The sequence below is a fragment of the Oncorhynchus masou genome, chromosome 28, assembly GCF_036934945.1.
Source record: "Oncorhynchus masou masou isolate Uvic2021 chromosome 28, UVic_Omas_1.1, whole genome shotgun sequence".
Lineage (NCBI taxonomy): Eukaryota > Metazoa > Chordata > Actinopteri > Salmoniformes > Salmonidae > Oncorhynchus > Oncorhynchus masou.
In genome coordinates this window covers 43,373,167-43,386,390 of record NC_088239.1, presented here as the reverse complement: position 1 = coordinate 43,386,390, position 13,224 = coordinate 43,373,167, and the positions used below count along the sequence as shown (strand labels likewise).

Genomic DNA, 13,224 nt, shown 5'->3' with positions numbered 1-13,224 from the left:
AACATAAACATGGATCCTTATCAGTGATTGAGACCAATGGCTCACAGGCCTCAGTCCAGCGCAACATCCCTATATCCTTATGTAGTGCACTCCTTTTGACCCCTTAGGGCTCTGGTCAAAAGTAGCGCCCTATATAGGGAATAGGGTGCCATTTGGGACACAGTAATTGATGTTAGCCACCCCCTACACTACCCCTAGGGTGTGGCGCAATGGCTGGAAGGAGAGGAGAAGTCCGTCCACCACTCAGGTCTTTGTTTATTCTTCTTTTCTTCCGTCCATTCTTCTCCTGCTTGCTTTCTTTTGGTTTCAGTCTTCCTCTTTGGAAGTAGGAACAGAAAGCTTGATGGAGATTAGGGTGGAAGGAGAGAGGGAGTTGGTCAGTTGGGTCCAGTTGTTGCAAAGTTGGTGTACATGAGTAATAAAGGCATAATTCGCTGATTTTATGATGGGGGGGGAAAGATTATATATATATATATATATATATATAAAATAGAGATATTTATCAGCAGCCCTACTTCCTAGGGCTGTGTCTGTGATGACTAGCTAGACCAACAACAAAATGTCCTAAACCAAATGGTCTTCTGATGTGATTTCAGCATTGACATGGACTCAGAACATCAAATGTCATTGTTTCTCTATGAATAATTGTAATTCAAAAGAAAAACAGGGGGGAAAAATGATCAAGAAAATGGAATTTGGGAAATTACATAGTGTCTTATTTGAAAGGTTTAAAAAAAACACACAAAAAAACACAGTAGCTCGTGACATTTTTCATCATTTAAAAGTAGCTCTCATGCTAGAAAAGTATAGCACATTTCTTATACCGATGCTTTTCAATCCTGGAAGAGGAGTGAACGAGGGCGCACACTGCCACACTTTCGGACGATAACTAAAAGTAGTCTGCTGGTGACCAGACATCCTGCCGTAATAAGGGTGCTGGTAACTGTTACTTGGTACTGTAGCTCGTGCTGAATCATTTCCTCTGTGCCGTGCTGAGGCCAGTCAGCCAGCCAGTGACTCTCACCGTTATTCTGTAAATACTGTCCGCCATACTGGTCCAGATATCTAGGTGCTGAATCTGCCCCTAAGTCACTGGCTGACTGGCTCAGCTCAGTGATTGACTGAGACTGTGTAGCTGTGTGTGGATGCTAGTGACTGTGTGTGGAATATGTGCATTATTTAAATGCTGTTCTGTTCCAGATAAACAGAGCATCAATAATTGAACCCGGGGGTAATTCATATTTGAAAAGGGCGCTGCAGAGTTGTGTGTGTGTGTGTCTGTCCGTTTGTGTGCGTGCGTCCATGCGTGGCGTGTACTCCTGTGCATACGTACGTGTGTGTACTGTAATTACAGTAATTCCATGCCGTGTGGGTCCGCGTCAGAATAGGGATCCCCGGGGGAAACATGTCAATACCGCCTGGGTTCCACTCTGGCTGTCGTAATAAGACCGGTTGCCATCTGATGTGTGCTACATGTGTTACTGTAAGGTTAGCACGATAACATGGAGGGCGGCTGGTCACCGGAGCTGAGCTGAGAGGATGGGATCCATTCACACCCCTGTCTGTGTCATTTCATCTCTTTTTTCCCCCACATCATAGTATTTCTTATCAAACATACTTTCAATAAAGTTATTTGCATTCACTTTTCCTCTGTATATAGATTTGTCCGGGAGCAACACCGTTCTATAAGTTATTTAGCTCTTTGTGCCACTGCGGCAGCCAAACCTGCCTGCACGAAAAACAATGCAGTGTCCTCGAGACAACGCGCCAGTCACTGGAGAGACCCCGAGAGACAGGCTGAGCGTGCCAGTCAATGGTACAGAATACATATTAGGTACTTTGTCATTCCTTCTCATGGTACCTCTTAACTGAACACGATAGGGGCGATGAATCATCAAAAGCGGGCTGGGAGACCATTGGGCGAAACCCGGCTGCAAGGGGATCTTCCAGCAAGACAACCCCAAGCACACAACAAAAATCTACAAAGAAATGGTTCATTGACCACAAGTCTCCGGACTTGAACCCCATTTCAAAACCTGTGGTTTGAATTGAAGAGGGGAAGTCCGTAAGAGTAGACGAAGGATATCAAGGATCTGGAAAGATTCTGTATGGAGGAATGGTCTTAGATCCCTCCTACGATCCCAATCTAATAAAACATTTGAGAAAAAGGTGCAGTGGCGTTATCTTGTCAAAGGGGGGGTGCTGGAGTATTGATTTAAAATAGGGGATCCTATTATCTTGATCCTTATCCCTTTTTTTTAATTTAATTTGTTAAGCAAAATCTCTTTCTCTGAACAATTGTATCAGTATAAAATATATCGCATTTTTGTTTTGTTTTTTGTTTTGTTTTGCATAGTGTTTATTTTAAAGTATTTTTTACTCATCTTTATCAAGGGATCCAGGCCCCTTTATTCCGGGCCCCACTGTATGCTGTGTTCAGGGGCCTTTCCTCTCCCCTCCCATCCCCAATCTCCTCTCCCAGAGAGACCAACTGAGAGGCTGCATTTACCATAGAACACTGTCCCCTGGTGGAGCCAGGGCAGAAAAGTCTGTTGACTGGTCTGGTATTGTGATGTGGACGATTTTGTACCGTTTGCTTCCATACTCTTCAGCTGGTTGGATTCCTTAGGCGCTTACTGGACTTTATGTACAGAGTCCGTGGTTAATTGGGGAAGATCTAACTCCAGGGGAACAGCCAATCTAAATGTAGCTTTATGGACTTCACTGACCGTTTCCTTTCTCTCGTTCCCTCCTTTCCTCCCCTTTTCTCTTGTCTGACCCTCCCAGGAGTCTCCCCAGGACAGTGCCATCACCAGAGACATCAACAGGACTTTCCCAGCTCACGACTATTTTAAGGACACTGGAGGAGACGGCCAAGACTCACTCTACAAGATCTGCAAGGTGAGGAGAGGAGTGAGCAGTAGGGGAAGAAGGATGAATTATCCCCGAGGGGGAAATGGTCTCGCTTCAGAATCGTACAAATTGCATTACAACACATTACTACGAGGGGGACGGTCCCACAACTGCTCAAAGATTGGCTGGAATATGAAGCGAAGAAAAACAAAAACGGGAGCCAAAAAAAGCTGTAGCTACCAGCCAATGAGCAGTAAGCATTCCGCCATCGACACTGTATTATTATTGACGGGAAAAGTTAGGTTTTTGATTCAGATACTAATTACGGAAGTGTGTCAGTGGGGCTAACAATTTCAAAAGGATCAACTGAGGCCCGGGTTCCCAAAAATGATTCACCTGAGTCGATGTTTTGGTTGGAGTCTTCTCTGCTGGCCAGGGGGTCTCGATCCATCATTGAACGTTGAACAAGAATCAGTGTTTATGTATGGTTGACTGGGTCCACTCTCGATTCTCTGTGACTGCTAGAAAGTGTGTGTGTGTGTGTGTGTGTGTGTGTGTGTGTGTGCGCTGTACGTTTGATCCATATCCGTTGTACCGCTGCGTTTCAGCATTGACTGTTTCAGCCGGACAGCTCATCATTATAACAGGGTTTACAGAGTAGCTTAGAAGGCTACTGCTCAGACCTCCTCTCTCTCTCTCTCTCTCGATCTCCATTCAGAGTTCAGGGAGTTTATTATGTCATCGGATACGACCAATGGTAATTCTCCGGAGAGTTGTAAGTGGATCCAATGGCTCGCTGGGTTTGATTTCGGCGCCTTAATGCGTGTTGACAGTTCTGTACGGCGTGCACTCTTTCGATGAAAGCAACTAATGAATTACCATGTTGTTATTATTTTATTGTAATACAGAGAATGTACTTTACAATAGCACTAACAACCCGTCTCTGGTCCTGTCTCTAACGTTGCGTGTTGTGCTCCTCTCTCCTCCCCAGGCCTACTCAGTGTATGATGAGGAGATTGGCTACTGCCAGGGGCAGTCTTTCCTGGCTGCGGTGCTGCTGCTGCACGTGAGTTACACATGGCAACAGCAGAGCTGGGAGCTGATCGAGACACGTGGTATCTCCCTCTGTCTCTCCCCCTCTCTCTCTCTCCCTCTCTCTTTCTCTGTCTCTCTCTCTGTCTCTCTCTCTTTCTCTGTCTCTTTCTCTGTCTCTCTCTCCCCCCCCTCTCTCTGTCTCTGTCTCTCTCTTCCTCTCTCTCTCTCCCCCCTCTCTCTGTCTCTGTCTCTCTCTTCTCTCTCTCTCTCTCCCCCTCTCTCTGTCTCTCTCTTTCTCTCTCTCTCTTTCTCTCTCTCTCTTTCTCTCTCCCTCTCTCTTTCCCTCTCCTCACCGGCTCAGTTCTGTGATGGAGTGCTCTAGGCTGGAGGAGGTTCAGGGCAGATGTCTCATCCCTCCCTAGCAGCCATCACAGTGCCAGAGTGATGTCTGATTTAAAACACTGACACCTAGTGGATAGACAGTGAACTGCACTGTCCTGTTATTATTTCAGGGATACATGAATGCCTCTCCCTTTTAACCTAAACGAAAGGTTTTTGATGTATGAAGTCAGATCTGATGCATTGTTTAAGTACTGTTCCAATTAGATAGATGTGTAGGAGAGTAAACATTGATGCAGATATGTCCCAGCCCAGTGTTTAATTTCAACATTATTTAACGAGGCAAGTCAGTTCAGAACAAATTCTTATTCACAATGACGGCCTACCAAAAGGCAAAAGGCCTCCTGCGGGGACGGGGATAAAAAAAAAATATATATAGGACAAAACAGACATCACAACAAGAGACACCCCAACACTACATAAAGAGAGACCTCCGATGACAACATAGCATGGCAGCAACACATGACAACACAGCATGGCAGCAGCACAACATGGCAGCAGCACAACATGGCAGCAGCACAACATGGCAGCAGCACAACATGGCAGCAGCACAACATGGCAGCAGCACAGGGTACACACATTTTTGGGCACAGACGACAGCAGCAAGAAGGCATAGACGACAATACATCACGCGAAGCAGCCACAACTGTCATGATTGAGTCTTTGAATGAAGAGATGGAGATAAAACTGTCCAGTTTGAGTGTTTGTTGCAGCTCGTTCCAGTCGGGAGCTGCAGCGAACTGAAAAGAAGAGCGACCCAGGGATGCGTGCGCTTTGGGGACCTTTAACAGAATGTGACTGGCAGAATGGGTTTTGTATGTAGAGGATGAGGGCTACAGTATGTACTGTAGGTATCTCAGATTTGTAAAATGTTTTTTTTTTTTTTTAATTAAAGTCAATTAAGAACAAATTCTTATTTACAATGACGGCCGCCCTATGGGACTCCCAATCACGGCCGGTTGTGATACAGCCTGGAATCGAACCAGGGTCTGTAGTGTCACCTCTAGCACTGAGATGCAGTGCGTTAGACCGCTGCACCACTCGGGAACCCAACATAGGGGGGAGTGAGGCCTAAGAGGGTTTTATAAATAAGCATCAACCAGTGGGTCCCGTACAGTGTGTGCTTGTGATTGCTGATGTACCTACTGTGTGTACTCTCTCTCTCTCTCTGTACCCCTGTCTAGATGCCTGAGGAGCAGGCCTTTAGTGTCCTGGTCAAGATCATGTTTGACTATGGACTCAGGGAGCTCTTCAAGCAGAACTTTGAGGATCTACACTGCAAGTTCTTCCAGCTGGAGCGACTCATGCAGGTGAGATGACGTGCGTGCTGAGTCCCGTGTCGGCTCAGTTGGTGGAGAATGGCGAGTTGTGGGTTCGATTCCCACGGGGGGACCAGTACGGGCTAAAGTAAAACATTTATCCACTCAATACTGTAAGTCGCTCTGGATAAGTGACTGAAATGTAACAAATGTGTGATACTCTCTGTGTTTCTCTACCTACTGTTACTGTAGTAATTGTTCTGCTCTCTCTGTCTCTCTCTCTGTCTCTCTCTCTGTCTCTCTCTCTCTGTCTCTGTCTCTCTCTCTGTCTCTCTGTCTCTCTGTCTCTCTCTGTCTCTCTCTCTGTCTCTCTCTCTGTCTCTGTCTCTCTGTCTGTCTCTCTCTCTGTCTCTCTCTCTGTCTCTCTCTCTCTCTCTCTCTCTCTCTCTCTGTCTCTCTCTCTCTCTCTCTCTCTCTCTCTGTCTCTGTCTCGGTCTCTGTCTGTCTGTGTATCAGGAGTACACTGCTGCTGTTGATGCTTACTTTCGGGTAACGGTTTCTTTCTTTCTCTGTCTCTAACAGGAGTACATCCCAGACTTGTATAACCACTTCCTGAACGTGGGTCTGGAGGCTCATATGTACGCCTCTCAGTGGTTCCTCACGCTCTTCACAGCCAAGTTCCCCCTCTACATGGTGTTCCACATCATAGACCTGCTTCTCTGTGAGGTATCTATCTATCTCCCTCTAACCCGATACACTCTGCTCTCTCCCTAACCCTCGTTTCCCTCTCCCCTCCCTAACCCTCGTTCCCCTCTCCGTAACCCTCCGTAACCCCCTAACCCTCATTCTTCTTCATCACCCTCACTCCTCTCCCTCAATCCTAACCCCTCTTCTGAACCCCTAACCCTCACCTCTCTCCCAAACCCCTTACCTCTCTCCCTAACCTCTCTCCCTAACCCCTCTCCATCACCTCTCTCCCTAACCATCACCTCTCTCCCTAACCATCACCTCTCTCCCTAACCATCACCTCTCTCCCTAACCATCACCTCTCTCCCTAACCATCACCTCTCTACCTAACCATCACCTCTCTACCTAACCATCACCTCTCTCCCTAACCATCACCTCTCTCCCTAACCATCACCTCTCTCCCTAACCATCACCTCTCTCCCTAACCACCTCTCTCCCTAACCATCACCTCTCCCTAACCATCACCTCTCTCCCTAACCATCTCTCCCTAACCATCACCTCTCTCCCTAACCATCACCTCTCTCCCTAACCATCACCTCTCTCCCTAACCATCAACTCTCTCCCTAACATCACCTCTCTCCCTAACCATCACCTCTCTCCCTAACCATCACCTCTCTCCCTAACCATCACCTCTCTCCCTAACCATCACCTCTCTCCCTAACCATCACCTCTCTCCCTAACCCTCACCTCTCTCCCTAACCCTCACCTTTCTTCCTAACACTCACCATCTTCCTAAACCTCAACTCTCTCTCTAACCATAACATTCACCCTTCATCCTCACCCCTCTCCCTAACCCCCTCACTCCATAACCCTCACGGCTCTCCCTAACCCCTAACCCTCACCCCCTTCCTCCATTTACCCTTCTAATTCTGTGTTTCTACCCCCACTTCCTTTCTCTCTTTCTGGACTCAATCCCCCTTTCTCTGTCTTCCCCTAACCCTCTCCCACTATCTTTCTACTCTCAACTTCCTCTACATTCTGTCTCTCTACCAACCCTCTCCCTCTGTTTCTTTCTAGTCTCCCACGTGCCTCTCCTCTCCCCGCTTACCTCTGCTCTGTTCAATAACACAGTCTTTATTTTCTCTTCTGTCTCGCTCAGGGCATCAGTGTGATCTTCAATGTGGCTCTGGCTCTCCTGAAGGTGAGTTGCTGCATCTGTGGAGACCTACACACGCGCACACAAACCGCCAGCCACGAGGCCGTGTTACCACAGCGGCGCACCGCAAGCTTAGACATAGAGCCAAGGCTTCGATTTCATTCTAATCACATACACACACACACACACACACACACACGCAGTTCTTCTCACACCATTCCTGCTGTGCTCTTGGCAGCAGTAATGTTAGAGGGTTTTCCTGTGAGGGGGTTCTGGGCTGGAAAAGTCTCTCTCTGTCTCACTGTGTCCCTCCTCTCCTCTTCCAGACCTCGCGAGAAGACCTGCTGGCGACTGACTTTGAGGGGGCGCTCAAGTTCTTCCGAGTCCCGGTTCCCAAACGCTACCGCTCAGAGGAGAACGCTAAGAAACTTATGGAACTGGCATGCAGCATGAAGGTACTGCATTATTCACTGCCTAAAATCCTGCGTATCCAAACTAACTGTCCGTGGACACGACTGCCGCTGTTTTGAACCTACCCTGGCTATCTCCACCATGTTGTTTTCTCCTTAGTTTGAATTTACTATGGTTAATTCAGTCACTTAATTGTCCCCCATGATGAAATGCAGGGGGGGGGGGGGATTCTCAGACAGCACTTGCCCCGATTTTGACGAAACTTGGGTGAATGATGCGTCTTGCCATGGAAATCCGCCATTTACCGAATCACTCTGATTGGCCCAAGGCGGGAGCTATAGTGATTAACTGAAATTTGTGAGTCACACACCAGAGAGGGAGAGTGACAACTCGAGAGGGATAACTGCCCAAAATTTGTCTTCTCCAGCAGGTGGCGATTTTTGTCTGACACGTGACATGGAGTACTGTGAGTGGATTAGCTAAAGAGACGAGAAGGGGGTAGCTGCATCCCAATATGGCGACTTAAAAATGGGCGAGTAGATGTGTGAGAAGGCGTGGGGTATGTCGAATGCGCTCTGCTATCCACCTCATTTCCGAACGCTTTCAAAACACAGAAGCCAAACGCCGGAAACTGCGTACAACTTCCTCAATGCTCGCTCATTATCATAATTCATATGCGCGTTACTAGAAATCCCTGCATTAGCATGTTTCTGTTAACTGATACATCATGACAAAATACACAATTTTACTATCCTGCAAATACTAATATTCATTTAATCGTTCACAATCATCCCGAAGTCTGACGCCTCACACTTGTTATCAACCAGCTGTTTCCAAGCGGAGGCAAGAATGTCAAAGCCTTCCCTCCATCTCGGAGTGAGCCTCTCCTCAGGCTATGTCCTGTGTCCTCGCGGAGGCGAGAAGCCCATCAATTCCTGCTTGTCAAGACATTAACATTATTTAGCCTATACAAGTCACTTGAATATTGTAATAATGCTTTTCAGTAGTCTAGGTCTATAGCCTATAATTGTTTAAAAAATTGGACTAATTCCCGAAGCTGTTCATGAGCGAGGCCTATGTCGTTTATCAGCTGAATGTCAACTGTCGGGTGTCAAGAACTCACAACTCCTCACACAGCTGATTGCAGTGCAACATTCCTAAATTAAATATTGGGAAAGTACTAACGTTTTGATGGCAATTATTGAAAAGAGCTGGATCCCAGCAATTTTCATTAATTGGAAACGTTTTACATTCATTTGAGTTTTGTCATGAAAATTAAAAAAGAAAAGTGACCACAGGAAGGTGTCGGCATTATAATGCATAAACGGTAGGCAATAGTCACTGTAAAATGCACACAATTACACTGTATTTATAAACACTATACAAAATCACATGATTTTATTAGTGCAAGTGGTAGTTTGATGTTTGCTGTTGCCTTTGTAGTAGAATCACCTCCCAATTTAGTCTCCTTCACAAGCTAAAGAAAAGTTGTATGAAGTTAACAGGATGCAAACGTGGCTCTCCTTTCTACTAGCAAGTTAGTGATGACCTCTATTAAATTGGGGCTTTATTGTAATGGAGCATTTGAGATACTCCAATAAAGATCATTTTAAGCTGATGGATGGAAGGACCAGGAAGCCTCCAGTACTGCATGACTGCGTTTCAGCACTATGTAAGGGATCAGCAACGAGGGGCTATGCGTTCTATGGAAAATAATGCACGCCGTGGAAGGTGTGCGCCACTCTGCATGGCGTAGTAGCAGCACTAACCTTCCACGAAGTTGCATTTTTTTCCCCCCATAGAGTGCCAAGTTGATTATCCCCAACACAGTGCTGAATCACAGTCACACAGTAATGCTTCCTGGACGTTACATCCATCCACTTTTAGCCTTAGCCAGCACCATCTTCAGATTAGCCTTAACCAGGGGGCAGTGCTACCAACGTTAACTGTGTATGATCGCTGGATGATTCTTATTAAGTCTAATACTGCGGGTAATGGAGTCGTCCATGCCGAGGGTTTTCAATTTGTCAGAGCTAATGGTGGGGGAGGCTTCGGCATCTCAGACCCCGTAAGGGGAGGAGTAGAGACCAGAGAAAGCTCTGACTCTGACTCCGACTCGCTGCTTAATGGGGAGTACCGGTTGAACGTTTCTGTCGGCTGAATGAGCGATACCGGTTGAGCATTCCTACAGCATTTTCTTCCAGAAGCCATGAGAAAATTGTCCGCCTGCAGGGACTGTGCGAGGGAATTTATACTACTATCTGTACGTATTGGTGACACAGGCGCTGTTTCATCCTTTCCTACACTGAAATTACCCTTGCCTAACGATTGCGTCTGAAGCTGGGCTTGCAGCACGGCTATCCTCGCCGTAAGGCGATCGTTTTTCTGTATATTATGAGTACAGCGAATTAGAAGGCATCATGTTAATGTTACTACTTAGCTTCGGCTAGTGGAGGATCCTATAGAACCATGTCCAGATAAAGCGTCCGGGGTGAAACATTTGAATGAAAAAAGTAGAGTTAGGGAAAGCAATTCAATATAAAACAGTAATTAAAAAGTAAAAACCGTGAAGTTGGCAGGTAGCGACGTAACATTAGCAACAAACTGCACAGCATCACGTAAACAAGTCCACAAGTTGTGACACTATAGTATTAGATCTCTCTCCCTCTTACAAAAGCCACAGCACATCACAGATCACGTCAAACATTGTAGCCAGAATAACAGCAACGTAGCTGCATTTGCGTTTGTTTAAGCTGTTTTCTAGTGACATTTATTTGAATACATCCATAACAATGAGCTAATGATGCACGATTTCGCCTGGGGTAGAACATGTGCTCTCTCGTCAGGACACTGTTGTTCAGAAGAGCTAGCGAACACAATCACTTCAAACTGAACTAGCTGCATTTCCTTTCGTTTGACCTGTTTTCTATTGATAGTTCTTTGTATATAGCCATAAAAAAATGATGCTGATTCATGATTTTGCCTGGCTGAGTGAAGCTGCCTGCCTGCCTGTGTCTCATTCCGACATGTACATTACTATGGGACAGCTGGAGATCAAATCTTAATATTGAAACAATGGAGACAGACATCTAGGTTTATACAAGTCTCTGCTGTTGGAAACTAAATATTAGTCTAAAAGAAATGTGAGATAATGTCTAGATGCTTTTTATAGTGGAGATCAAGTTTATAAATTGCCTGGCTGGGCTGATGAGACAGGAGATTGCACAGTCAGATGGGGCAGAGTAAATAGCCGTTTTAACGTCATAGATTTAGCTGGTGGTAATGTGGAATAGACACCAGCTGGAATGCGGTTTTAAACAATCGTCTGCCTTGGTAACCAGTTGATAATAGAACTAAGGCACCACTGGGCTTTGTGGTATATGTCCAATATACAATGGCTACGGGCTGTGTCCAGACACTCCGCAGTGCATAGTGCATAAGAACAATATACCATACTTCCTCTGGCATTTTAAATAACCAGTCAGAGGCAGTGTTGAGCTGCAATAGAAACTGACAGCTACAGTACACCTTCATAACCTTATGGCCTGAGCTCTCTCCTGGCCTAAGAAAATCAGAAGTATTTACATCCTATATGGATTTGTATCGAAATATTTGGAAACGGACTGTATCTAAAATCATCTGAAATAATTGTCAGAAGTATCTGCTATTCCTAAACGACATACCTGTGCTCTGTCCTGACCTAGAAGGTAAGTCTGGTCTATGCTTAAGAATAAGTATTTTTTATCCCTTTACATATGTATTTTGTATCTAAAAACATTTTTCTCAAAAGGGGTTGGCTTATCCTAAACTGCATTACGTAACACCTACAGTACACTAGGTTGGAGATTACCTGCGTCCTTGTCCTCTGATTCAGACAGGCTTTAGAACAGGTCGACCTCTCTTGTCACATCTTTTATAAGGTAGAGCATGGGGTCAGGCTTAAGGTCATGCACTCTATGACCTCTGACCTTTTTTTGACAGGTCTGGTCACCCAGGGCTGGTCATCTGAAAATTAGTCGTAGAGCAGGATTAGGATCTTAAGGGCTAAAAAGAGCAGGCAAGGTTCTCCTAGTGAGAGACACAGCCACACCCACTCACCCTCCCTCACACCCTCCCTCAGGGTGTCACAAATTCTGTCAGAGTTCAGCCCAGAGCCTGGCGGCATGATCAGAGACCTCTCCCCCTCTTACCAGCCAAACCACCCTGCTCTGCCCAACACTTTTCTCTGTACAAACCACTTTATAGAAGCAGGTAGCCAGATATGACTGTGCTCCGATTCAATTCTTTAGGCTTGAGTGAGTTTTCATAGCTCAAGCTAAACCAGCTGTTTCCTTCCAGCGATCTGCTGTGGCTTTTAGTAAGAGGGAGAGGCCTATTACTAAAGTGACCACACTCAGTATTTAGCACAGCCACTGTTTACAGGCAGTACACACCCACACACATACTTTGCATAGTGCATACACAGTGAAACACACACACACACAGCCTCAAACATGTACACACACATACACAGTGGAAGAGAGAGGGCACACCGGGGTCATACTGCTTTCCCCCTCTCGCTCACTGACTGCATAGGTTGACATTTTTGGCCTTTGTAAAGGGGCAATTAGCAGTTGTTACATCCATTTTTGGACTCATAAATTAATGATTCTTGAAGAATATAACCTGAAATGCCTCATGAGCTTAGTTTAACTGACGTACCCCATCAGAACCCACAATATAAGATTGTTTTACTCCAATGTTTGTGAACAAAGCAAACATAAACAAACACCGTATAGCCTCAAAAACATAGTTAAAACTATAATTTTGGTCAGACCCTGCATTCATAGCTTTGTCTATGAATTTGCGAGTGATTGCTTATCTCCAGTCCAATCCCTGATATTTTTAACCAAAACAGTGGCGGGGTCTACACTGTTGTTTCAACTGCTGTTTGGCCCTTCGAGTTGATCATGTGTATGTGGGTACAGTATGCTAATTTCCGTCACGCTTTGTATAATGATAACATGCGCAAGGAAACTGACGGACTCGTGTGCACGCAGTTATTTTATCTGCACGATTCTGTAAAAATAGCCTCATGGACATTTCTGGGGCTGCCGTGTCGAATCGAGTAAGTGACAATAGTCTCATCATGTCATAGGGTGTGTCAGTGACCCCGGTGAGTACTGTTCTGTTCCGTTGTTGTTCAGTCAGCAGAGATGCGCTGTGTTGTCAGTGACACGACCCAGTGTTCCTCTTCTGCTCGGATGGTTGCTCTGACAACAGCTGTCAGACTGGGACAGATTGGGGATCTGACTGGATGGGGGCACTTCCTGCCCACAACACTCTTAACTTTCTCACACTGTGTCTGGTCTGGCTCAACCACACTGTGCAACGTATGCATGTACTCTCTCTCTCTCTCTCTCTCTATCTCTCACTCACTCACTC

At 45.8% G+C, this 13,224-nt stretch overlaps 1 protein-coding gene across 4 annotated transcripts in view; it reads left to right on the top strand.

Annotated features, from left to right (window-relative positions):
- The window catches only part of LOC135517624 (rab GTPase-activating protein 1), a 127,098-nt gene that overhangs the window by 97,387 nt on the left and 16,487 nt on the right, over window positions 1-13,224 (top strand). For all 4 annotated transcript variants that reach the window (XM_064942103.1, XM_064942102.1, XM_064942105.1 and 1 more), the window contains 6 exons: window positions 2,788-2,901; window positions 3,845-3,919; window positions 5,472-5,597; window positions 6,129-6,272; window positions 7,393-7,434; window positions 7,716-7,844. In XM_064942103.1, coding sequence (XP_064798175.1) covers window positions 2,788-2,901; window positions 3,845-3,919; window positions 5,472-5,597; window positions 6,129-6,272; window positions 7,393-7,434; window positions 7,716-7,844 — 630 coding nt within the window. The remainder of the gene's footprint in view (window positions 1-2,787; window positions 2,902-3,844; window positions 3,920-5,471; window positions 5,598-6,128; window positions 6,273-7,392; window positions 7,435-7,715; window positions 7,845-13,224) is intronic.